The sequence below is a fragment of the Chiloscyllium punctatum genome, chromosome 7 (assembly GCF_047496795.1).
Source record: "Chiloscyllium punctatum isolate Juve2018m chromosome 7, sChiPun1.3, whole genome shotgun sequence".
Taxonomy (NCBI): Eukaryota; Metazoa; Chordata; class Chondrichthyes; order Orectolobiformes; family Hemiscylliidae; genus Chiloscyllium; species Chiloscyllium punctatum.
Genome location: NC_092745.1, coordinates 81,483,136 through 81,507,281, shown reverse-complemented (window position 1 = coordinate 81,507,281; position 24,146 = coordinate 81,483,136). Strand labels below are relative to the sequence as shown.

General features: G+C 40.8%; 1 protein-coding gene across 1 annotated transcript in view; it reads right to left on the bottom strand.

Moving 5' to 3' along the window:
- LOC140479870 (complement component C8 alpha chain-like) overlaps positions 1 to 24,146 on the bottom strand; it is a 51,006-nt gene that overhangs the window by 4,849 nt on the left and 22,011 nt on the right. The window contains exons 5-9 of the mRNA XM_072574199.1: positions 23,123 to 23,309; positions 19,213 to 19,395; positions 9,713 to 9,953; positions 6,275 to 6,403; positions 5,546 to 5,709 (exon numbers count right to left, since the gene is read on the bottom strand). Coding sequence (XP_072430300.1) covers positions 5,546 to 5,709; positions 6,275 to 6,403; positions 9,713 to 9,953; positions 19,213 to 19,395; positions 23,123 to 23,309 — 904 coding nt within the window. The remainder of the gene's footprint in view (positions 1 to 5,545; positions 5,710 to 6,274; positions 6,404 to 9,712; positions 9,954 to 19,212; positions 19,396 to 23,122; positions 23,310 to 24,146) is intronic.

Here is a 24,146-nt window from a genome sequence, read left to right as displayed (position 1 = left end):
ACTATTCAAATAATGTTTCTTGATTGATTCTTTACATCATATGTACCAAAGTATAGTGAAAAGTGATGTTTTATGTGCTTTACGTGCAGATCGTACTACACAAGTACATCAGTGTAAGGGAACAGAGTGCAGGACACAATGTTCCAATTGCCGAATAGGTGCAGAGAGAGATCAACATTAACATTATAGTCCATTCAAAAGCCTCATAACAGCAGGAACATTATAATCAGAAGATATAGCACCCAGGCATCCAGTTTATTGTAAGCTGCAAAGTGCTTTGGTGCACTTTGTGTTTGCGAAAGACATTACATAAAATCATGTCTTCTTTTCTTTTTTGGGGTGCTCAACCTAACCCCCCCCCAGTACTACCATTTGAACAAAACTTAATACTTCCCCAGCTTAAACTCTCCACATTCCAATCCTCCAATTTTCTGACTAGATCTCAGGACACTCATCTCCAGACATTCCTCCCATTCTGAGATCACAAGAACGGCTCCTGCTGTTCAAAAGATGCAAACTACAAACCCAATGTCCTGCACCAAGCTCCATTCACTGCAGATTCTATTTATCCTAGATCTAAGGAACAGATTCAACATTCCAACAACCTCTCTATCCAGCGTCACAAAGCCTCAAACACCTAACTCCCACCTTCCAATGTTTCAAGATACTGGGATAATTACAAAATATTATTAGATTCTGAGGCCCAATTCTAATAATATCAAAGCTTGGACTCCCTCTCAGTGATTCCAGATCCAAGGATTATCCTCATTGCTGATCAGTCAATTATTCCAGCCAATTCTACATTGGAAAACACCACTTCATTGTGAAGCCTACTACTCACCATGAGGAAACCAGCCTCCTATCAAACAGATTTGTTGCTTTATTTTCTGTTCCCTAGCGATGACATGTTTTGCAAAACATACTAGCATCGTCTCAAAAAATCCACATCTCCTTTCAATTCTCATGCATTTAATATTGGGTTGGAGCTTACATTTTTTTAAGCGGGTGTCAGTTGCCTTGTGTATTTTGGAATGTATATCACTTCTATGTTCAGCTAGTTTTACCAAATTTGCCTCATTAACTACCTGAAATGCCCTTATGACAGCCGTCTGTTCTGATTCTAGACCTAATTTACCATGCACCATTCCCAGAACAATTCACCACTGCCAGGATATGCCAGAACTAACAGGTAATCCTGGTAGTGGTGTCATGTATAAAGACCATTGTGAACCCAGGCAGCCACTGTCAATCTGGAGCTGCCCTGACCGGTTCCTAACATCAGACATTGCAGACTCGATTTATGACCTGCTTTGAGGGCAGGAGTTTGGGAGTCCTGCTGGACAGGATGGTGCACAAGGGGATTGTCCTTCTACAATGTAGGAAGAAGGTCATTGACCTTCTCCACTCAGAGATAGTGAGGGCTGCAGATGCTGGAAAGTCAAAGAGTCAACAAAATGTGGAGCTCGAAAAAGCAGAACGATCAAGCAGTAGCAAAGGAGCAGGAGAATCGATGTTTCGGGCAGAACCCACTATCGATCAGTCCTGATGAAGGGTCCAGCCCATTACGTCAACTCTCCTGCTCCTTAATGCTGCTTGACTTGCTCTGCTTTTTCCAGCTCCACATTTTACCTTCCCCACTTCGCTAGCATTGAATGCAACCATATTCTCTCCAATAGCTCACACTCATTCAATCTCTGCTACTGCTGCCACCACCCACCAAGGCTCATGCTCTACTATTCTCACTGCTGTCTGCAACATCTTTCCTCATTTGTTGTCATTCATCCCAACACCTGAGATCACAACTATGCCTAGGCAAAAATGAGGACTGGAAATCAAAATCTAGATTAGAGTGGTACTGGAAAAGCACAGCCGGTTAGGAAGCATCTGAGGAGCAGGAAAATCGAGGTTTTGGGCAAAAGTCCTGATGAAGCCCAGATTCCCAGCCCTTATATGAAAAGCTTTCTAATTCTGACTGCCCCGAGTCACTGACTGACCCTGGACTGCTATTAAAGGCTGCCCTTTACTTATTGTGCTGAACACCTTGAGATAAGGCCCATGTCCTTGAGTTGATCGAGAAATAGTGAGAAACCAACAAGGTACACACAATTTTTAAACAATATTCACACCTTCAAAGCCCAGTTCTGGGCTTCTCCTGAGTTCACCCCTCTGGGTCACCTGACCAGCTTTGTAATGCGTCAGCATCCCCCCAACTACATTTATAACACACATTGACTTCCATGTCAAGAATTCACATTGTCTACTTGTTTGGCACATTTGGTAAGATATTAATAAGGCAAGTTGTGGCAGCAATAAAGCAATTAACAAGAAATAATCTTCCTGAATTGGCAATCACTATTGCCTAGCAAGAAAACTGCCTCATCGTTCAGTGAATGCATAAAAGATGCAGCGAGTTGCTCCCAATGTTGAGCTAGACTTCTCCAGATTTCACATATGATTCTGCTACAAATCTTGACAAAACCCACATCACTCATGCCCCAGATGTTCTTCCCAATAACTTTAGATGCTGAGAAATGCAAAGAAGAAAGTAAAGTTGCTGTTTACAATTGTAAGGTTTTCCTGATAGCCTTCAGAAAACTATAGCATCTTTTTCTTTCTGAACATGTTGATGGCCTGAATAGATCGTCTGAAAAAAACCATCAAGGAATAGATTATGTTTATTGCTTTATTCTTGAGCTCTTCGTATACAATACAGGCCATAGCAGCCTTCACCAAGTTTTCATCAATCAGCTGAATTTCCTCTCTTTAGAGCTAAGGTTCAAACATTTTTCAGCTGCTTTCAATTTCTGATTATAAAGTTCACCTTATTGTTTCAAAGATCTGCTAGCATCTTGTGACTCAATGCAGGGTAAGGGATCAAGCTTGTGTAAATCCATCAGATCTAGGGAAGGTGTCAAGGCAGGAAAGCAAAATAATAATATGGAAAATGAAGGTCAGAGAATGGCAAACCCAAACAGAGAGAATAAGCAATAACAAAGAATATATCAGCAGTCAAGACTAAATGATTACAAAGATAACAAAAAATGAAACTAAAGGCTTTGTCTGTGAATATATGCAGCATTCATGACAGACTAAATGAATTGACAGTGCACTTTGAATTAATAAATATCATCTGAAAATCATTTTGGAGTCATGCCTGTGGAATGACAAACATGGCTTTCTGAACAGATCATATTCAAGTACAGTAAGAAGACAAAAGCGGAGATATAGTGCTCCTAATAAAAGATAGTATTGATACAACGGAGATGAATTATTTAAGGAGATCAGGATGCAGAATCAGTTTGGGTGGAGATGAGGACTAGTTATACTATACAACATATACACGTTAAAATATAATACTGGTAACAGTAGTCTCAATGAGAAGTTCCTAAAGTCCTTTCAAGACTTTTTTTTAAGCAGCACTCTCTAAAATTGACCCAAGAGAAGGCTACGCTGGACTAAATAGTATATAATTTGACAGGATTAATTAACAACAGAACAAAGGCACCTCTAAGCAGCAGTGATCTGATTGAATTTTACATTCAAAAAGAAGGGTGGGTCTAAGACTAGTATTTTAAATTTAAACATCAATGTGCGTATGAAAGCTGATCTAGCAGAAGTGAAGTGGGATACTAGGCCAGGAGGTGGATCAAAGAAGCATGAGCAGATATTTAAAGAGGTATTTCAGAGCACTCCAAGTAAGTCCACTCCTATTACAAAGAAAAATTCCAAGGACATGACCAGTGGTTAACCAAAGAATTTAAAGAAAATTAAAGAAAAAGACCTTGATATTGCTCAGCATGTAAGACCATTTGCTTTCTAATAAAGAGAAAAACATGCTTCCAGAAACTTATCTCTAAGGAAAGACTTCCAAAAAATGAAACCAGACAGATCCAACACACCACCTTTCTATGGAGTACCCAAAATTCACAAAACAGGAGACCCCCTCAGACACACAGTCTCACTACCTGGAAACACCAACTTACAGATTGGCCAAGAAGCTACACCAAAGACTAAAACACTGAGTAGAAGGCTCATGCCACTCCATCCACTCCACCCAAGAATTCCTGAAGACCATCAAAGACACGAAGATAGAAGAGGATGAAATAATGGTCTCTCTTGATGTAACAGCCTTGTTTACTTCAATCAACATTAACCTGGCCAAGGAAACACTGACTACACAATTAGAAGAACCAAAGACACATACACTAAACGCAACTAACTTCATCAACAAGGGGAGTATCATCAAGCTAACGGACCTATGCCTTACCACCCACTTCACCTTCAACAACAAAACTTACAGACAAACTAATGGAACACCCATGGGATATCCGATATCAGGGTTTGGATATGCCAGTGTTGGACTGGAGTGTGTGATGAAGGAGCAGTGCTATGAAAGCTAGTGCTTCCAAATAAACCTGTTGGACTATAACCTGGTGTTGTGTTAGTTTTAGCTTACTTCCTCAAGACCTTCTGAGGAGCCTATGTTGGATGGTATAGCCCCATGTTAAAATTGTCGATGTTTCTTGTAACAAATGGAATCTTTCTTCAATTCATAAATCAGCAGCTCAATTTCCTCTAGAATCTTTCTTCAAAAAATTCCCTCCCTCTGCTCACTTTTAGTAATAAGCTCATGTGTTATTTAAGAGCTGACTAACACACTTTCTTTTTGCTCTGTATAGTTGTTTCACTATCTTTATGTCAGCTGTTTGTTATAATTTTGGGCTATGCTATATCCAAGACTTTGATGTTGCTTAGCATGTAAGACCACTTTCTTTATACTAAAGGGAAAAATATGCTTCCAGAAACTTATCTCTAAGAAAAGGTTCAAGGATAACAATAAAAATCATTCCTGTCTTTTGTCTACTCATATCTATTCATAGTTCAGTTTTGTTTTCAATTCTTTGTATTCTTTTGATGGAAAATTATCTTTTTTCACATATTTGTCTCAATTTTTTCTTTGTCAATTATTTATCAAAGGACTTGTCAACATGTATTACAGATATTCCTCAGTAAATGCATTTTGTTCACAAATCTTTAGTGTTTAAACATAAGTAAAGCTAATTGTCCATTTTGAGATTTTTAGCATTTCAATGGCCTATTTTTGATAGTTTTTTTTAATTTGATGGTGTCACTGACTAGGCTAACATTTATTGCCCATCTTCAATTGCTCAGACGGCAGTAGGTCTAGAGTCACGTGTAGGCCAGACCAGGTAAGGACGGCAGTTTCCATACCTAAAGGGCATTAGTGAACCAGATGTGTTTTTTTCCTGACAGTCAGCAATTGTTGCATGGTCATCACGAGACCCTTAGTTCCAGATTTTTTTCAAAACTTGAATTCAAATTCCACCATTTACCATGATGGCATTCAAACCCAGATTCCCAGATTAACAGCCCAACGATAATACCACTAGGCCATCTCCTCCTCATAAAGTGCATTTCTTGTACATGATTAAGACAGTGAATATCAATTTCGCACAAACAACTATTTAACTGCATTGAAACTGAACTAAAATATAAAGACAATGCCCTGATGGTATCTTTTTACCTCAAAGTCAATGACAGCTGGCAGATATTTCAAAGATTTACCCCAATGTCGATACATTTTGACATCTGGTATTCCATGACCTAATAGTCCAGCACTTGATTTCAGGTCTCCTCCTAGTACATGTGGAAGAACATCTTCAACAAGGTTACTTGATGTTTCTGAAGCTAAATAATAATTAAAGAAAACCATTATTTTTACATAGTTAAATCATTTCTGTCAGATGAAAATTCGATACAATAATGAAATGAATATAGGAAAAGTCAAAGTTATTTCTAAATATATTAAACATAGTGGAAAACATTTTGCTATGGACAAGTAGAGTCCTCATCTATCTTGACTATTCATAATGTTATTTATATTTATATTTTAATGAGTTTTCAGATAAATTTTGAAATTTTGACAGAATAGAACACTTCTCCACGTTTAAACATGTAGGGAGAATTTTACTCAAAGAGAGGTGTGGTGGAGTGAGTGGGAGTAAGTTCTAAATTGAGGTTGACAAACCTAGAAGTTACTGAGGGACAAGTAAATTTTCCCATAAAAGTGTTCAAACATTTGAAGCGATTTAGTATAACATACTTTTCCTTTAACTCCAAATGATTGAGTTGCCATTTTATTTATAAAATTTTTCAGTGTACTTCACTTCTGTAGGAGCAGTAAATAATTTTTTTAAATTCTACTAAAATCTGATATTGTGACTCACAAACCTTTATTTGATGAGGTACTTACGTTCTTTATAGTCCAAGTTACTTTTACAAATTTTGCCCTTTATGGAGCCACCCACATCCATAGGTCCTTTTGAAACCACTACTCCTAGTGATCCTGCAACGCAAAAGCCAGCTTCGGATGCAGTCACATCTTTAAGATAATGAAAGAACATGGGCCATAAGACATAAGTGTAAAAGGAAACCATTCAGCCAATCAGCTCTCCTCCACCATTCAATGAGATTATAGCTGATCTGACAATCAACTCTATTTTTTTCTGCCATTTCTCCACAATATAACCTTTGATTCCCTTATTTATTAAAAATCTGTCTATCTCACCTGCCTATTTCTTCCATGAAAGACTTTTCATTATACAGATCACAGAAGTCAGCAGCGAGAAATCAGAATATTATGTTGCCTCCCTGGTGCCAGGATCAAGGATGTCTCAGATGGGTGCAGAATGTTCTCAAAGGGGAAAGGGACCAGCAGGAGTCATTATACATATAATTACCAATGACGAAGGAAAAATGATGAGATTCTGAAGAGAGAATGTAGAAAGTTAGGCAGGAATTTGAAAAGGAGGTCCTCAAGGGTAATATCTGGATTACTCCTGGTGTTACACGCTTGTGAGGATAGGAATAGGAGGATAGAGCAGATGAATATGTGGCTAAGGAACTGGTGTATGGGAGAAGGATTCACATTTTTGGATCATTGGAATCTCTTCTGGGGTAGAAGTGACTGGTACAAGAAGGACGGATTGCACCTGAATTGGAAGGGGACTAATATATTGACAGGGATATTTGCTAGAGCTGCTCGGGAGAATTTAAACTAGGGGGATTTCCAAGGGAGATACTGAGGAAAGAGATCAATCTGAGACTGGGACAGTTGAGAAAAGAAGTGAGTCAAACAGTCAGGGCAGACAGGAGCAAAACAGAGAACAAGGTAGGACTGATCAATTAAACTGCATTGTTTTCAATGCAAGAGGTCTAACATAGAAGGCAGATGAACTCAGGGTATGGTTAAGTACATGGGACTGAGATATCATGGAACTGCAGAAATGTGGCTCAGGGATGAACAGGACTGGCAGTTTAATGTTCCAGGATAAAAATGCTATATAGGAAGGATAGAAGGGGAGGCAAGAGAGAAGGGGGAGTGGCGTTTTTGATAAGGGATAGAATTACAGCTGTAATTAAAGAGAATATTCCTGAAAATACATCCAGGAAAGTTATTTGGGTGGAACTGAGAAATAAGAAAGGGATGATCAATTTATTGGGATTGTATTATAGACCCCTCCACCCACCCACCCCCACCCCCCCCCCCCTCCTCCACCCACCCCCACTAATAGTCAGCAGGAAACTGAGAAACAAATTTGTAAGTAGATCTCAGTTCCTGTAAGAATAATAGAGTAGTTATGGTAGGGGATTTAACTTTCCAAGCATAATGTCATAGTGTTAAGGGTTTAGATGGAGAGGAATTTATTAAGAGTGTACAAGAAAATTTTCTGATTCAGTATGTGGATGTATCTACTAGAGAAGGTGCAAAACTTCTCTTAGGAAATAAGGGAAGGCAGGTGACTGTGGGGGAGCACTTTGGGGCCAGCGACCATAATTCTATTAGATTTAAAATAGTGGTGGAAGAGGATAGACCAGATCTAACAGCTAAAATTCTAAATTGGAGGAAGGTTAATTTTGGCGGTATTAGGCAAGAACTTTCAAAAGCTGTTTGGGTGAAGATGTTCGCAGGTAAAGGGTCAGCTGGAAAATGGGAAGCCTTCAGAAATTAGATAATGAGAGTCCAAAGACAGTATATTCCTGTTAGGGTGAAAGGAAAGGTTGGTAGGTGTAAGGAATGCTGGATGACTAGAGAAATTGAGGGTTTAGTTAAGAAAAAGAAGGAAGCATGTGTTAGGTATTGACAGGATAGATCGAGTGAATCCTTAGAAGAGTATAAAGGTAGTAGGAGTGTACTTAAGAAGAAAATCAGGAGGGCAGAAAGGGGACATGAGATAGCGTGGGCAAGTAGGGTTAAGGAGAATCTAAAGGATTTTTACAAATACATTAAGGACAAAAGGGTATCTAGGGAGTGAATAGGGCCCCTCAAAGATCAGCAAGGTGGCCTTTGTGTGGAGCCGCAGGAGATGAGAGAAGATACTAAATGAGTATTTTGCATCAGTGTTTACTTTGGAGAAGGAAATGGAAGATATAGAATGTAGGGAAATAGATGGTGACATCTTGAAAAATGTCCATATTACAGAGGAGGAAGTATTGGATGTCTTGAAACACATAAAGGTTGATCAGGACCAGCTCGGGTGCACCTAGAAGTCTGTGGGAAGCTAGGAAAGTGATTGCTGGACCCCTTGCTAAGATATTTGTGTTGATAGTCACAGGTAAGATGGCAGAAGACTGGAGATTGGCTAATGTGGTACCTTGATTTAAGAAAGGTGATAAGGACAAGCCAGGGACCTATTGACCAGTGAGCTGCATTTTGGGAACGCAAATCTGAGCAGGACTTATACACTTAATGGTAAGGTCCTGGGGAGTGTTGCTGAACAGAGAGACCTTGGAGTGCAGGTTCATAGCTCCTTGAAAGTAGAGTCGCAGGTAGATAGGATAGTGAAGAAGGCGTTTGGTATGCTTTCTTTTATTGGTCAGAGTATTGAGTACAGGAGTTGGGAGGTCATGTTGCGGCTATACAGGACATTGGTTAGACCATTGTTGGAATATTGCATGCAATTCTAGTCTCCTTCCTATTGGAAGGATGTTGTGAATCTTGAAATGGTTCTGAAAAGATTTACAAGGATGTTGTCTGGGTAGGAGGATTTGAGCTATTGGGAGAAGTTGAACAGGCTGGGGCCGTTTTCCCTGGAGCATTGACGGCTGAGGATTGACCTCATAGAGGTTTATAAAATCATGAGGGGTATGGATAGGATAAATAGATTAAGTCTTTTCCCTGGGATGGGGGAGTCCAGAACTAGTGGGCATAAGTTTAGGGTGAGAGGGGAAGATATAAAACGCACCTAAGGTGCAACTGTTTCATGCAGAGGGTGGTGTGTGTATGGAATGAGTTGCCAGAGGAAGTGATGGAGGCTGGTACGATTGAAACATTTAAAAGACATCTGGATGAGTATATGAATAGGAAGGGTTTAGAGGGATATGGGCCACGTGCTGGTAAATGGGACTAGATTATGTTGGGAATCTGGTCGGCATGGATGAATTGGACCGAAGGGTCTGTTTCCAATCTGTACATCTCTTTGATTCTAAGTGTGTTTAACTACATGTGCATACTTACCCCGTCCATTGCAGCAGGCATAATAAATGAATCACAAAGTTATGTTATTGTAATTGCTGTGCAATACAACAGAGTTTGAACTAATATTTCATCTCTTCCCCTTGATGAAATGTTACCGTACTATTGTATTATTCTAACTTGTTTTAAACAACAAAAGTATTAAATGTTACAAACCTGACTCTGCCAATACCTTCTTATTCAGAACAAGAATGAACTCATAAACACCTCCCAGTGTTCCTGAAGCATAGTAATGAGTACCATAATCTGCAATGAATTTAGCGTACATTCCATAATTGTATTCATCTGGAAGTTTCATTAGGGATTGAGTCATATCTTCATCCAAAAGTAAATTATATCTCCTCATTTTGAAGTAAGCAGTTTGAATTTTAGTACGAATACGAACAAAACTAACATCCTAAAAAAAAAGTCAACACTTTATCTGAACAACTGTTTAAAAGGAGTAATGTCACATTATTTCAATCATAGATGTTTCCACTAAGTTAATCAATCAGTGTCTATAATGTAGGCGACTGCATTTCGGTTCACGCAAACTCTGATCTGTTGAATCCAGTCAGTTTGGTTTATTGTTGTAGTACATTCAATGATATTGAAAATAAGATTAACATAAATGTAATAAAGCTCAAACATTGAAATCAGATCAGTGTAAGTCTCAATAAGCGGATAATGTCCATAAAGTACTTGTTTCTATTTTATAATCTAATTATCTGTTGACACAAACCAGCACCACCTACAGTCTCCTCAAAATTAAATGACCCTAGCTTAGGCATACTGACAATATCCATTCAAGATGTTCAGATTGGTTCAGGACCTCAAAGCACTGAAGTGCACACATTAGCAGATGCAAACTGTTTAATATCCAGGTTAGATTTGTTTAGATTCCCTACAGTGTGGAAACAGGCCCTTCAGCCCAACCAGTCCACACCGACCCTCCAAAGAGTAACCTACCCAGACCCATTTCCCTCTGACTAATGCACCTAAAACTACAAGCAATTTAGCATGGTCAATTCACCTGCACATCTTGGGATTGTGGGAGAAAACCCACACAGACAGAGGGAGAATGTGTAAACTCCACATAGAGAGTCACCCAAGGCTGGAGTCGAGCCAGGGACCCCAGTGCTGTGAGGCAGTAGTGCTAACCACTGAGCCACCGTGCCACCCCTATTATATCTTATCTCTGCTAACCTACACTCACAGAGCTGTCATTCATTCTAATTCTGCCACTATATATGCATTACACCAAGGGTGACTGATTACAGTGCATAACATCAGATGCATTTTGCTCAGTCAGACGTTCACAGTGTTCCTGCCCACTGTGGTTCTTAATTACTCACTGGGGACACCTCACCATTGTGCATGGTTAGGCATGGTCTCAAACTAGCCTTGCACCAATTCTGATCAGACTCAACCTCCTCATTGACTCGTTGCAGGAAAAGCTGAACCATAACCAAGTTAAGGGGACTAAGTGTGGTGGATCAGATTGGGGCATCAGGCTCCTTATGCACTTTGAGGAAAAGATCATGAATGTGACAGGATCTTTCCTGTGTGATAAGCTTATCTGAGTCTGAAAAGGATATAGCCAGGTTCAGCCCAACTTGGCAAACGGAATATAATGTGAGAAAATGTAAGATTATGCACATTAGCAGGTGCTATAGGAAATAAGAGCAGGTCTAGGCCACTTGGACAATTGAGTCCGTTCCATTATTCAACAAGAACTTTTCTTGGATTCAGATCCACTTACCTGCCCACTCACTATAACCCTTAATTCCTTTCCTGTTCAAAATCCATCTTTGCCATAAAAACATAATGAGGTAGCCTCAACTTATTGGGGCAGGGAATTCCACAAATTCACAAACCTTTAGATGAAGAAGTTCCTCCTCAACTCAGTCCTCAATCTGCTCCCTCTTATTTTGAGGCTCTGCCCCCTAGTTCTAGTTTCACCTGCCAGTGAACACAACCGTCCTGCTTCTATCTTATCCATTCCCTTCATAATTTTAAACATTCCTATAATATTCCCCCCTCATCTTCTAAATTAGTATAGTCCCAGTGTAATTGATACCTCCTCATAAGGCAACCCTCTCAACTCTGGAAGGAACCTGGTGAACCTCCTCTGTACTCCTTCCAATGTTCCAAGTAAGGAGACTAAGATTGTACACAATACTCAGGTGTGGTCTCACCCGCACCCATACAGTGGCAGTATTACCTCTCTGTTTTTAAACTCCATCCTTCTAGCAAGGAAGAACAATATTCCATTTGCCTACTTAATTACCTGCTATACCTGCAAACTCACCTTTTGTGATTCATGCATAATGGCACCAAGGTTCCTCTGCACAATACCATACTGTAATTTTTCACTATTTAGAAAAGCAGTCCATTTTGCTCTTATTCCAACCAAAATGGATGACCTCACATTTATCAACATTGTACTCCATCTGCCAGACCCTTGCCAACACACTTAACCTATCTATATCCCTCTGCATATTTTCACTGTCCTCTGCACACTTTGTTCTACCACTCATCTTAGTGTCATCTGCAAACTTTGACACACTACACTTGGTTCCCAATTCCAAATCATGTTAGTAAATTGTAAACAATTGCAATTTTAACATTGATCCATGAGGCACACCACTAGTCATGATCGCCAACCACAAAAACACCCATTTAGCTCCACTCTTTGCTTTATGTTAGTTAACCAATCCTCTAATCATGCTGATACATTACCCATAAAACTGTGCATCTTTATCTTCTGCAGCAGCTTTATTTGCAACATCTTGTTGAATACCTTCTAAAAAGCCAGACATACCACATCTCAATTGTCCAGTGTGCTCATAATATCCTCAAAGTATTCCAGTAAATTAGTTCAACATTATCTATCTTCCATGAACCCATGCTGCATCTGCCCAATGGGACAATTTTTAATCCAGATATCTGGTAATTCTTCCGTGATGATAGGTTCAAGTATTTTCCCTACTACAGAAATTAAGCTAACAGGCCTATAGCTATCTGCCTTTTGTCTACCCCCTTTTTTTAAACAGTGGTATCACATTTGCTGCTTTCCTATCAGTTGGAAACCACTGCAGAGTCCTGCAAATTTTGGAAAATTTCCACAAGTGCATTTGCTATTTCATCTGCCATCTCTTATAGTACCCTGGGATGCATTCCATCAGGGCCAGGAGACTTGTATACCTTTAGCCCCATTAGTTTGCCCAGCACTACCTCTTTAGTGATAATGATCATTTCTAGGTCCTCACCCGCCACAGTCTCCTCATCATTAATTATTGGCATGTTATTTGTGTCTTCCACTGTGAAGACCGACACAAAATACCTATTCAAAGCTTCAGCCATTTCCTCATTTCTCATTCTTAAATCCCCTTCTCATTCTCTAAAGGACCAATGTTTATCTTATGAAGGGCTTATGTTCAAAACATCGATTCTTCTGCTCCTCGGATGTTGCCTGACTGGCCGTACTTTTCCAGCACCACACTTTTCGACAGGGTTTACCTTAGCCACACTGGTTTGTTTTATACATTTGTGGAACTGTTTGCTCTCTATTTTTATATTTGGGCTAATTTATTCTCATAGTCTATCTTGTCTTTCTCTATAGCTTTTATTGTGGCTTTTTGTTGACTATTTAAAGATTTGCAAATCCTCTAGTTTCCCACTAATCATTGCCACTTTGTATGCATTGGATTTCAATTTGATACCCTCTTTCATTTCATTAGTTATCCATGGCTAATTATCCCATTTCCTACAGTCCTTCCTTTTCACCGATACATACTCTTGCTGAGTAAGATCACTTTGAAAGTCTTCCACTGTTCCTCACTTGTCCCACCATATAGTTTTAGCCAACTTCTTCCTCATCCCATTGTAGTCCCCTTTGTTTAAGGACAAGACACTGATGTTGGATTATACCTTCTCACCTTCCATCTCTATGTTAAATTCAAATATACTGTGATGGCTCCTCCCAAGAGGATCTCCAACTATGACATCATTAATTATTAATTATTCCTGTCTCATTAGAGGAGAATAGAGGGGCTGAATGTTATTAAAATGTAGAAAGTCTACGGCACAGATGGATTCGGGAGGGCTCGTGCAAAAATCATGAAAAGTTAGCATCTAGGTTCAGCAGGTAATAGGAAAGGCAAATGGGTTATTCACCTTTATTTCAAAGGGAATGAAATAGAAATAGAGCTAGTCTACAGAAGATTTGTAATGCTGATACCAGGTGTGGAGGCATTGTCTTAAGAGGATGTTTTGAATAGATTAGGGCTGAATTCATTGGAGTATAGAGGACTGAGAGGAGACCTGATTGAGACATACAAGACTATTAGAAGACTTGAATGGGTAGACATAGAAAGGTTGTTTCCTCTTGCAGAGAGTTTAGGACTGGTGGGATAAATCTCAAAATCAGAGGTCATCCATTTAAGACAGAGCTGGGGAGGAAGTTTTGCTTAGATTACAGTGAATTTATGGTATTCCTCACCATAAAAGGCTGTCGAGGCTGGGCCAATAACTACATTCAAGGCTGAGATAGACAGATTTTTAATTAGTAATGCAATCAAGGGTTATCAGGTAAAGGCTGGAAAGTGGAGTTAAGGATTATGAGATGAGTCATCATCTTTCTGAAAGGTGCAGCAGACACAATGAACTGAATGGGCCATTTCTTCTCGTGTCTTATCATCCTATAGGAGGGTGAGCCTGCATGTGGACAGGAGTTCTCAGCAGGTCAGGGCTCGGTCAACCAAAGATCACCAAGGTACGGACACTCGTGCCTTCAAATTTGCCAGGGCTTAACACATACCAGGCTCCCTCCACCCTAGCTGCGGAACTATGGCCTGGCCCAGATATGATGAAAGGGAGGGGAAGAAAAATAAAATTCTGAGGGCTCAGTGGTGACATTGGTGTTCAAACATGGTGCCAAGACTTACTTACTTCTATTGCTATAACTGCTATCTACTGTTGCCTTAATGTTGCAACATGTTGCGCTGAATATGGCACCAAATTAAACTAATCCCTTCTGTTTCCCAAGGTCCATATCCCTCCATTAGTTGCTTATTCATGTCCTTATCTAAAAGCCCCTTAAACATCCATATTGTATTTGCCTCTACCACTATCCCTGGCAACACGTTCTAGGCACCTACCACTTTCTGTGTAGAAAACTGCCCTCACATCTCCTTTGAATTATCCCTCTCTTCCCTTAAATGCATACCCCCTAGTATTTGATGTTTTAACTCTGGGAAAAAAATTCTGACTTATCCTCTCAAAATTTTATAAACTTCTATCAGGTCTCCCGTCAACATTCATCACTTCAGTGAATACAACCCCAGTTTGTCCTTATAGCTCATGCCCTCTAACCCAGGCAGCATCCTGCTAAATCTCTTCTGCAATCTCTCCAAAACCTCCACATCCTTCCTGTAATACCCAGAAAACAGCCTTCCGATACTACCCTCTAACCACGGACAAGCCAATTCTGAATCCAAATGGCAATGTTACCGTGGATCCCATGCGTCGTAATCTTCTGGATGAGGTACCTTGTTGAAAGCTTTACTAAAATCCTTATAGACAACATCCACTGCTCTACCTCATTGATCACCTTCATCACCACCTCAAAAAATCAATCAAGTTTGTAGGGCATAACCTGCCCCACACAAAGTTGTGCTGACTGTCCCTTAATAGGCCATTCTTTTCTAAATGTGCGTATATCTAATTCCTAAATATCCTCTCCAATAGCTTCCCAACCACTCTCTGTACTTAAGCTTAGGCCTTACCTTGGATTGGTAAATTATTATGGAAAATTCATCTGCAACTTGACCTCCATCCTGGCACCCCTACATTTGCTATTGAAAAGGGGTCAGTCTTGGAACTGGTCTCATTGCTAAAATATAGACTTTAGGGAGGTGAAGAGGCAACTATTGTCATCTCAGGTGTTAGAACACTACAATCCCAAGTGAGATGTGGCACTAATTTGTGATGCCTCCCCATTCAGTGTCAGGGTAGTGTTGGCTCACCAATGGCCCAGTGGAGAGGAACGCCTGATATGCTTCCCAGACTTTGGCTGATGAAAATACACCCAGACAGAGAAGGGAGGTTTGGCGATCATGTTTGGTGTAAGAAAGTTACACCAATACCTTTACAGATGTAAATTTACAACAGTAATGGACCACAACACCCTGCTAGGACTACTTAAAGAGGAGAAAGTGAGGACTGCAGATGCTGGAGATCAGAGCTGGAAAATGTGTTTCTCCAGCTTCCTCATTTCCCCTCCCCCCACCTTATCTCAGTGCCAACCCTCGGACTCAGCACCACCTTCTTGACCTGCAATCTTCTTCCCGACCTCTCCGTCCCCACCCCCTCTCCAGCCTATCACCCTCACCTTAACCTCCTTCCACCTATCGCATTCCCAATGCCCCTCCCCCAAGTCCCTCCTCCCTACCTTTTATCTTAGCCTGCTTGGCACACCTTCCTCATTCCTGAAGAAGGGCTTATGCCCGAAACGTCCATTCTCCTGCTCCTTGGATGGCTGCCTGACCTGCTGCGCTTTTCCAGCAACACATTTTTCAGCTACTTAAAGAGGACAAAGCTGCGTCACTCTTTGCTTCAGGTCAAATTCCAAGTGCGTACAATTACAAGTTGGAACACTTTGTACGGGAGGGCAGAAGTGAGGACTGCAAATGCTGGAGATTAGAATTGAGAGTGTGATGCTGGAAAAGCATAGCAGGTCAGGTAGCAGCCGAGGAGCAGGATAATCGACATTTCGGGCAAATACCCTTCATCAGGAATGAGACTGGGAGTCAAGAAGGTGGAGAGATAAATGGGAGGGGTGTAGGGCTAGGGTGAAGCTAGCTGAGAGAGCGATAGGTGGATGGTCGTGGGGCTAATGGTAGTAGGTCAGAGGGGAGGGTGGAGCTGATAGGTGGGAAGGAAGATGGACAGATAGGACAAGTCAAATGTGGAAACTAGTGAAATCCACATTGATGGCAGGGGGTTGGAGGATCCTGAGGCAGAAGATGAGGCATTCTTTCTCCAGGCATCAGATGGTTAGGGAGTGGTGATGGAGGAGGCCCAAGACCTGCATGTCTTTAGCAAAGTGGAAGGGGGAGTTGAAGTTTTCGGCAATGGCACTGTGGGGTTGTTTGGTGAGGGTGTCCCGGAGATGTTCGCTGAAGCGCTCTGCGAGTAGACATCCTATATCCCCAATGTAGAGGAGACCGCGTCAGGAGCAATGGATATCGTAAATGACATGTGTGGAAATTCAGGTGAAACTTTGACAGATGTGGAAGGCTCCTTTGGGACGTTGGATGGAGGTGAGGGGTGTGGTGTGGGTGCAGGTTTTTCAATTCCTGCGGTGGCAAGGGTCAGTTTTGAGAGGGGATGGTGGGTTGGTGGGTTGTGTGGACCTGACAAGGAAGTCACGGAGGGAATGGCCTTTACAGAAAGCGGATGGGGTGGGAGGAAAATATATCTCTGGTGATGGGGTCTGTTTGTAGGTGGCAGAAATGGTGATGGATGATGCGATGCATATGGAAGGCTTTGTCCAGGAGGCCAAGTGGCAAAAGCAAATGTGGTGAGCCACCTGCCACTGGCAGATATACCACCAATGGTGCCACCATTGCAAGAGTCCGTTCTGGTTTTAAACTTTCTGGACAGTCTTCCGGTCACCACTGACAATATCAAATTGCGGACACAGAAAAATCCCATCCTGGTAAAACTAAACCAGCTGGTAGTGATGGGGGAACCAAAAAGGTCATCACAATTGGAATTAAAACATTTCTGGACCTGGCGAGACCAGATCACCATTGACAATGGGATATTATTATGGGAAGCAGGAGTGATTGTCCCAAGCAAAATTCACTGCTAAATACTGGATAACCTCCAGCAGCGTCTTCCAGGGATTTTCAAAATGAAGATGTGAGAGAGAAGTTATGTTTGGTGGCCAGGATTGGATGCTGACATAGTAGTGTTGGTGGGCAGTGCCCAGAGTTCTCATAAGGACACAAATTACTACCAGCATCTCCCCCACATTCATGGGAATGGCTGGGCAAACCCTGAACTCGTTTACATTTCAACTACACTGGTCCTTTCATGAGGTCTATGCTTTTAGTCATTTTAGATGCTCATTTAAAATGTTTGGATGATATTAAGGTTCATTTGTTAAACACAGACACGACATTTGAAAGGTTATGAGCAGCATTTGCAATACACAAGTTCCTGGTCACAAACAACGGGCCATCATTTATCAGCAGGGAATTCGAATACTTCCTAAAGTCAAATGACAATTGGCATGTCAGAACAGCTCCATACCATCCAACATCCAATGGCCTGGTGGATAGATCAGTCCAAACTTCAAAAGCAGGCTAAATGAAACAGCCTACAGCTTCACTTGACACCAAACTGTCCTGTTTGATTATCAGAGCACTCTTCACTGCAACTACAGGGACAGGCCCAGCAGAGTTGCTAAAGAGGAGAAGACTCTGCACCAGGTTAAATCTGATCTTCCTGGGGTGGGGGGGAAGAGTAAAACAGTACCAGGAATACTAATGCTGGACACTAGACTCCTCTCAGTGAGAGAGGCAGTTTAGTTCAGGGTTTGGTGTTGAAACCATGGGAACCACGGCCCTGCATGGGTAAAACGCATGATCGATATGAGCTCAGGTCCCGTGACGTACGAAGTTCAGGGAGGTGAGGCAGTCCTGAATAAGCATGTGGACCACATGAAAGCTGCAACTTTGCAAAACATGCCCGGCCTCTCAGAACATCAAGCAAGGCTGTCAGAATCCATGGTTCTCTCTCTCTGCCTCGTGTCTAAAGGACCACTGAGGATGAGATGGACACAGCACATGACACAGCCTCAACACCATTGTCACCTGAAGAAGATGCTCTGGGCGCAAGAGATGAGTCCGGTGTATGCCATTAGTATCCAAGGCAGTGTCTGAGAAACCAGACCTTGTGCGAAAACATCCCAGGAGAAGCTACAGGAAATTTAATGGACTTCATCCCAGGATTCAGAGGGGGAGGGAAGTAGTGATTCACCCAGGTGGATCTAACAAAATATGTGTTCCCTGATTGGACCAGGTTAACAGCCCCAAGCAGAGAGTCCTGGCTGACAGATGTAAACAGGAGTGTCAGGGATTCTACTCACTCTAGGAGCTGGCTCTGTGCAAGCTGGGTCAGTTGTCATGTACTGTGCATGTGTAAATAAAGGATGACTTGGTGTTAGAATACCAGCCATTATGGCGTTATGTTAATGATCTGTGCTTTCTTTCAAATAGAGAATATTGCAGACTCTATGTTGTCATGTATGTTGTCTGTGTACATAGCATAGGTAAGCACTGTATTTTAGTACAACATACGCACAGCCTATATGTTATCCTGTACATGTACAAATCCCAATACAAATCTAATTAATTAGTTACAAGACTAAAATGTGTTATTTTATGAGTACTTTATACAGATTATATTTACAAGATGTGACAATCTGATGGACACCGCCTCAGATATAAATGGAAGAAATAGTAAGAGAATCAAAGCACAAGATTTTCTAATGCAATAAACCTTCCTTGCTCGTGTAGCCCAGTGTTATACAGAAAGGCTTTGGTCATTTCCATGTCTTACAATAATTACTTCAAAATAAATAAAGAAAAATGCCATTTACTTACTTTCCCTTGAAACTTTGTTACATTTCTAATAAATGTGGAATACTCTCCAAAAGCAATCGCAGCTTTTACAACAGAAACTTTCACACCAACTCCAAAATCAAAAGAGTCTGAACTCCTCATTGCTGTAGCTAATTCATATACATTATCGTGAACATCTATGGTAAATCCAGAATCAGCAATTGCCTTTGAATAAAGCAAAAATAAGTGAAAAAGTTTTAACAATATTCAGAGATGAAATCTATTACCTTGTAATTATTTTGAGTGATATTTGAGAGTGAATTTGGGCATTTACTAAACTTTTAAAATTTTTCTCCTACATTTTCCTCCCTCCACTTCATAAATCAGAGAAACAGGCCCTTAAGCCCAACCAGTCCACACTAAACAAGCATCGAAAGAGCAACCCATCCCTCCCCGCCTTCCACATTTTACCCCTGACTAATGCACCTGATTACTGTGGCTCTGTGCAAGCTGGGTCAGTTGTCATGTACCGTGCATGTGTAAGTAAAGGGTGACTTGGTGATAGGATACCAGTCATTATGGTGTCATGTCAATGATCTGTGCTATCTTTCAAATAAAGAATATTGCAGACTCTATGTTGTCATGTATGTTGTCTGTGTACATAGCATAGGTAAGCACTGTATTTTAGTACAACATGCGCAACAGCCTATATGTTACCCTGTACATGTACAAATCCAATTAATTAGTTACAAGACTAAAATGTGTTATTTTCTGAGTACTTTATACAGATTATATTTACAAGATCCCTGATTACTGTGGGCAATTTAGCATAGCCAATTCATTCTAACCTGCACATCTTTGGATTGTGGGAGGAAACCGGAGCACCTGGAGGAAACCCATACGGACAGGGAGAACGTGCAAATTCCATGCAGACAGTCACCCGAAGCTGGAATCAAACCTGGGTCCCTAGCACTGTGAGGCAGCAGTGCTAACCACTGAGCCACCATGCCACTACTGCCGCATGGCATCTCTCAATCACTTTGCCCCAATTGCCTAGAACATGCATTGGACCCAAATAGTTGTGTCTATTGTTCACATCTTTCTATGAAAGATGGAAGATATTTAAATAGGAACCACACAAAGATAAGATAAAAGAGAAAAACAGCCACGAGAGAAAATATGGGCAGAATGAACTGTAATAGGAAAGATGAACTGGTTCATGGTAGTGATTATATTTACAGAATAAATGGCTAGTAGCATTACAATAATTCATCAAGAGTTAGCTGGTTGAGTTTCTGACAGTCAATTTTCTCTCTAGGGATTTGGAATAGTAAATTGACCAGCCCCTAAGTGGAGGCGGAGTGTGGAGGCTACTGTCCTCTGTTAGGAAGATCCTACTGGGAACACTAATTAGCTCGTGTATATTCTTTTAATTGTGTAGATTACTGCATATCTGTGGAACTAACCACCGCTTGCTTACTTATACTGTCAATAGCTGCCACCAATTTTCCTTTGTATATTGAGTCTTTGAGTCTAACTAATTAGCAATGGCACATGATAAACCATACTAAATCGTACTAAGATAAGGAATTTGTCTTGCACATCAAGATGTACTTTATCGCATGACAGCAATTAGTTAGGCATAATTACAAAGACTATCTGGAGCCAGCGGTGAAGCAGTTATCTCTAACAGGACCTCATGCTAGCCTGCTGTTCTCCACCCATAGGCTGTGTGATGTCTTTGGATTGGATTGAGCTAATGCAGATTCAGCACTGGCTGTTTCAGAACTATTGCTTTAAGAAATACCTTCCTTCAAGTTTTTCTTTGTTCCCATAGCTGACATTTATGCATTCAGGTACATAACTACTTTTAAATTTACCACTATCTTCCAATTCTCATTGAGTTTATAAATTCAGATAGTCTGAAGTTTTCTCAATTCTTCCAGAACATACCCTTCTGACTTGAGAAGATTGGATGGTATTTTATTCCAGGACTGTTGGCCTTAATTCTGATGTGGACCTTGATTGATCTCTGAACCATTTCTTCAATCTTTTGAATATTTCTTGAAGAGGATGTTTTTCCTGCTAAACCTGGCTACACCCACCCTGCTTGATAGGTAGCCTGTGCCAGTGATGATAACCGGCCTCTCGGAAAAACACCCAAGATGAGAAGTAATCATTTACTTCTCCAATGTCAATATTTTCCAGCAGTCCAGCCTTCAAGCCCACTCTCAGAAAAATGGCAAGATTCCACCCAGTGAGTGCTATAAAAAAATGAAGAGCTTAATCATTTGGTTTGTTCCCTCTAAGCAGAAAATAAATATCTGCAGCAAGTTTTATCATAGTCAAAGGAACTTGCTTTAGCAAGCTAGCATCAGTCACTTCAGTAATGTTGATTTAAATATCTCTGTTTCCTTGCAAAGATGTTGTTTATTTTCTTGAGGAAGACTCACCTTTCTCAATGGTTCTGCTGATTTGCCAGTAATTGTTCTGGAAGTTTCCAAATATATTGGAAGATATGAAATTTACCAAACATATGTCAGATGGTTTCTAAATGTTCATTTGCCCCATGCAATTTAGGTGCATTTCCGATTAATCGATAAATTCAGAAGGAATTCAGCACTAAATAACACTCGCAGCTATAAATCTTGCACACACACTGAAACTTCAATCTGCAGACTTGCATGTACCCGTCTGAAATTTTCATCAATGTTTATTTGACATAAAATACTGCCAACTGAGAAGAACTTGGCGTCAGTAAAATCTCTGTTTTCTGAAACAGGAAGTTGAACAGGAAACTGAATCAATTCAGACATCTATTAATTTTAACAGAAAGTGGTTGCTGGGCCCCTTGTTGGGATAGTTGTATCATCGATAGCCACGGGTGAGGTGCTAGAAGACTGGAGGTTGTCTAACGTGATGCCATTCTTTAATAAAGATGGTTAGGAAAAACCAGGAAACTATAGACCATGGAGCCTGACATCGATGGTGGGTAAGTTGTTGGATGTGACTGTAGGATGCATGGTTAGCAAGTTTGCAGATGTCACCAAAATTAGAGGTGTAGTGGACAGCAGTGAAGGTTACCTCAGAATACAATGGGACCTTGATCAGATGGACCAGTGGGCCGAGAATTGAGCGGATTGAGAATAGGATTTGAATATCATGTTGCGACTGTACAGGACATCAGTTAGGCCATGTTCAGTTTTGGTCTCCCTGCTGTGGGAAGAACATTGTGAAACTCCAAAGGGTTCAGAAAAGATTCACAAGCATGTTGTTAGGGTTAGAGTGTTTGAGCCTTACGGAGAGGATGAATAGGCTGGGGCTGTTTCCCCTGGAACTTCTAAGGCCGAGGGGTGACCTTATGGAGGTTTATAAAATCATGAGGGGCATAGATAGGGTGAATAGCTAAGGTCTTTTTCCCAGGATAGGGAACTCCAAAACTCAAGTGCATAAGTTTAAGGTGAGAGGGGAAAGATTTAAAAGAGACCTCAGGGCAACCTTTTCACACAGGGAATGTTGCGTGTATGGAATGAGCGACCAGATGAAGTAGTAGAGGCTGGTACAATTACAATATTTAAAAGACATATTGATGGGTACATGAATAGGAAGGGTTTAGAGGGATATGGGCAAATGGGACTAGTTTAATTTAGGTATCTAGTCAGCTTGGGCAAGTTGAATTAAAGAGCGCTTCTGTGCTGTACATCTCTGGTGTTATTTCACATGAGTATTTGATAACAGAGAACACTGGTATATGTTAAAATGTTAGCTAGCAGTAACAGTGCGGCATTATGTAGTCACAACTTTGGAAACTACTAATTGGGCTACGAGAGCTTAAGATGCAAAGAAATGTTTTTGAGTTATTGCAGCCATCTAGGGAAGTTGTGAAGCAAAATCTTTGCTGTTTCATAACTGCCAAAGAAAGGTACGAATTGGAAAATGGATCATTGCTTACCTCAAAACGGTATGTGAGTAAATTGTATGGTTTTCGGAAGTATTTCTCATCATCGTTGTAATAGAGGTGCTCACATTCACTGTCATATCGCAGTTCCCTCCAGTCCCCATTATACACATATTCACAATATCCACCAAACCCAGCATCTAAAACAGTTCTTCCAACTTCACTTATTAAGTTGTTATAGCTTAAAAAAAAGAGAGATTAATTCAGCATTTAATCTGCAAATAAATAAGCATGTTCTAATATATTGTTTCTCATGACAATCCTGAGAATACTGGATGCGATTTTGAAGTAGCATCTGAAACAATCATTGAATTTTCCGTGGTGTTAACAGACACCGTCTTGAGGTAGATACCGAACCAATAGAAGAGGATGAGATTTCAGCATTTTTAATTGTCAGCTTGCTGTCAGGGTGGAGTGGGGATAGAGAGTCTAATAAGATTCCTGATCTTTAATGGGGAGATACCTGTAGTAAATGGATGAGAGTCCATTCTTCAGTCATTCAGCCCCCACCCTCTTTGCTCCATCTTTGTTTTTGAACAGTATCATGGAGATCTTTGTGACAAAGGTGACCAGGAGGATTCTCCCCTCGAATGTGAATGGAGTTCCTCAACAGATATCATGGCAACAGTGTGCAAGATAGAACAGCATGTGAATACTCTAAATGCTACTCACTGTATCTCAGGAAACAAAACAAATATTGAGGTAGAACTGCTTAAGTAAACTCCCATTTACAAATTTTAGGTAATCTATATGGCCCTGTACAACTGTAGTGTGTGACTCAGCATTTCAGGCAGATGAAATAAAGTAAATGTACAGAATGAATGCACTGACTGAAATTGTAGAGAATGAACGGTCAATAGGGTAGACGGAAGAGAGATTTAAGGTATGGGGCAAAAATCGCTTCACCAGAGGGTAATAGATTCTGGAACTGCCTCACAGATCCAGGAACCCCATTCGATTCCAGCCTTGGATGGAGTTTGCATGCTCTCCCCACATCTGTGTGGGTTTCCGTTGAGTG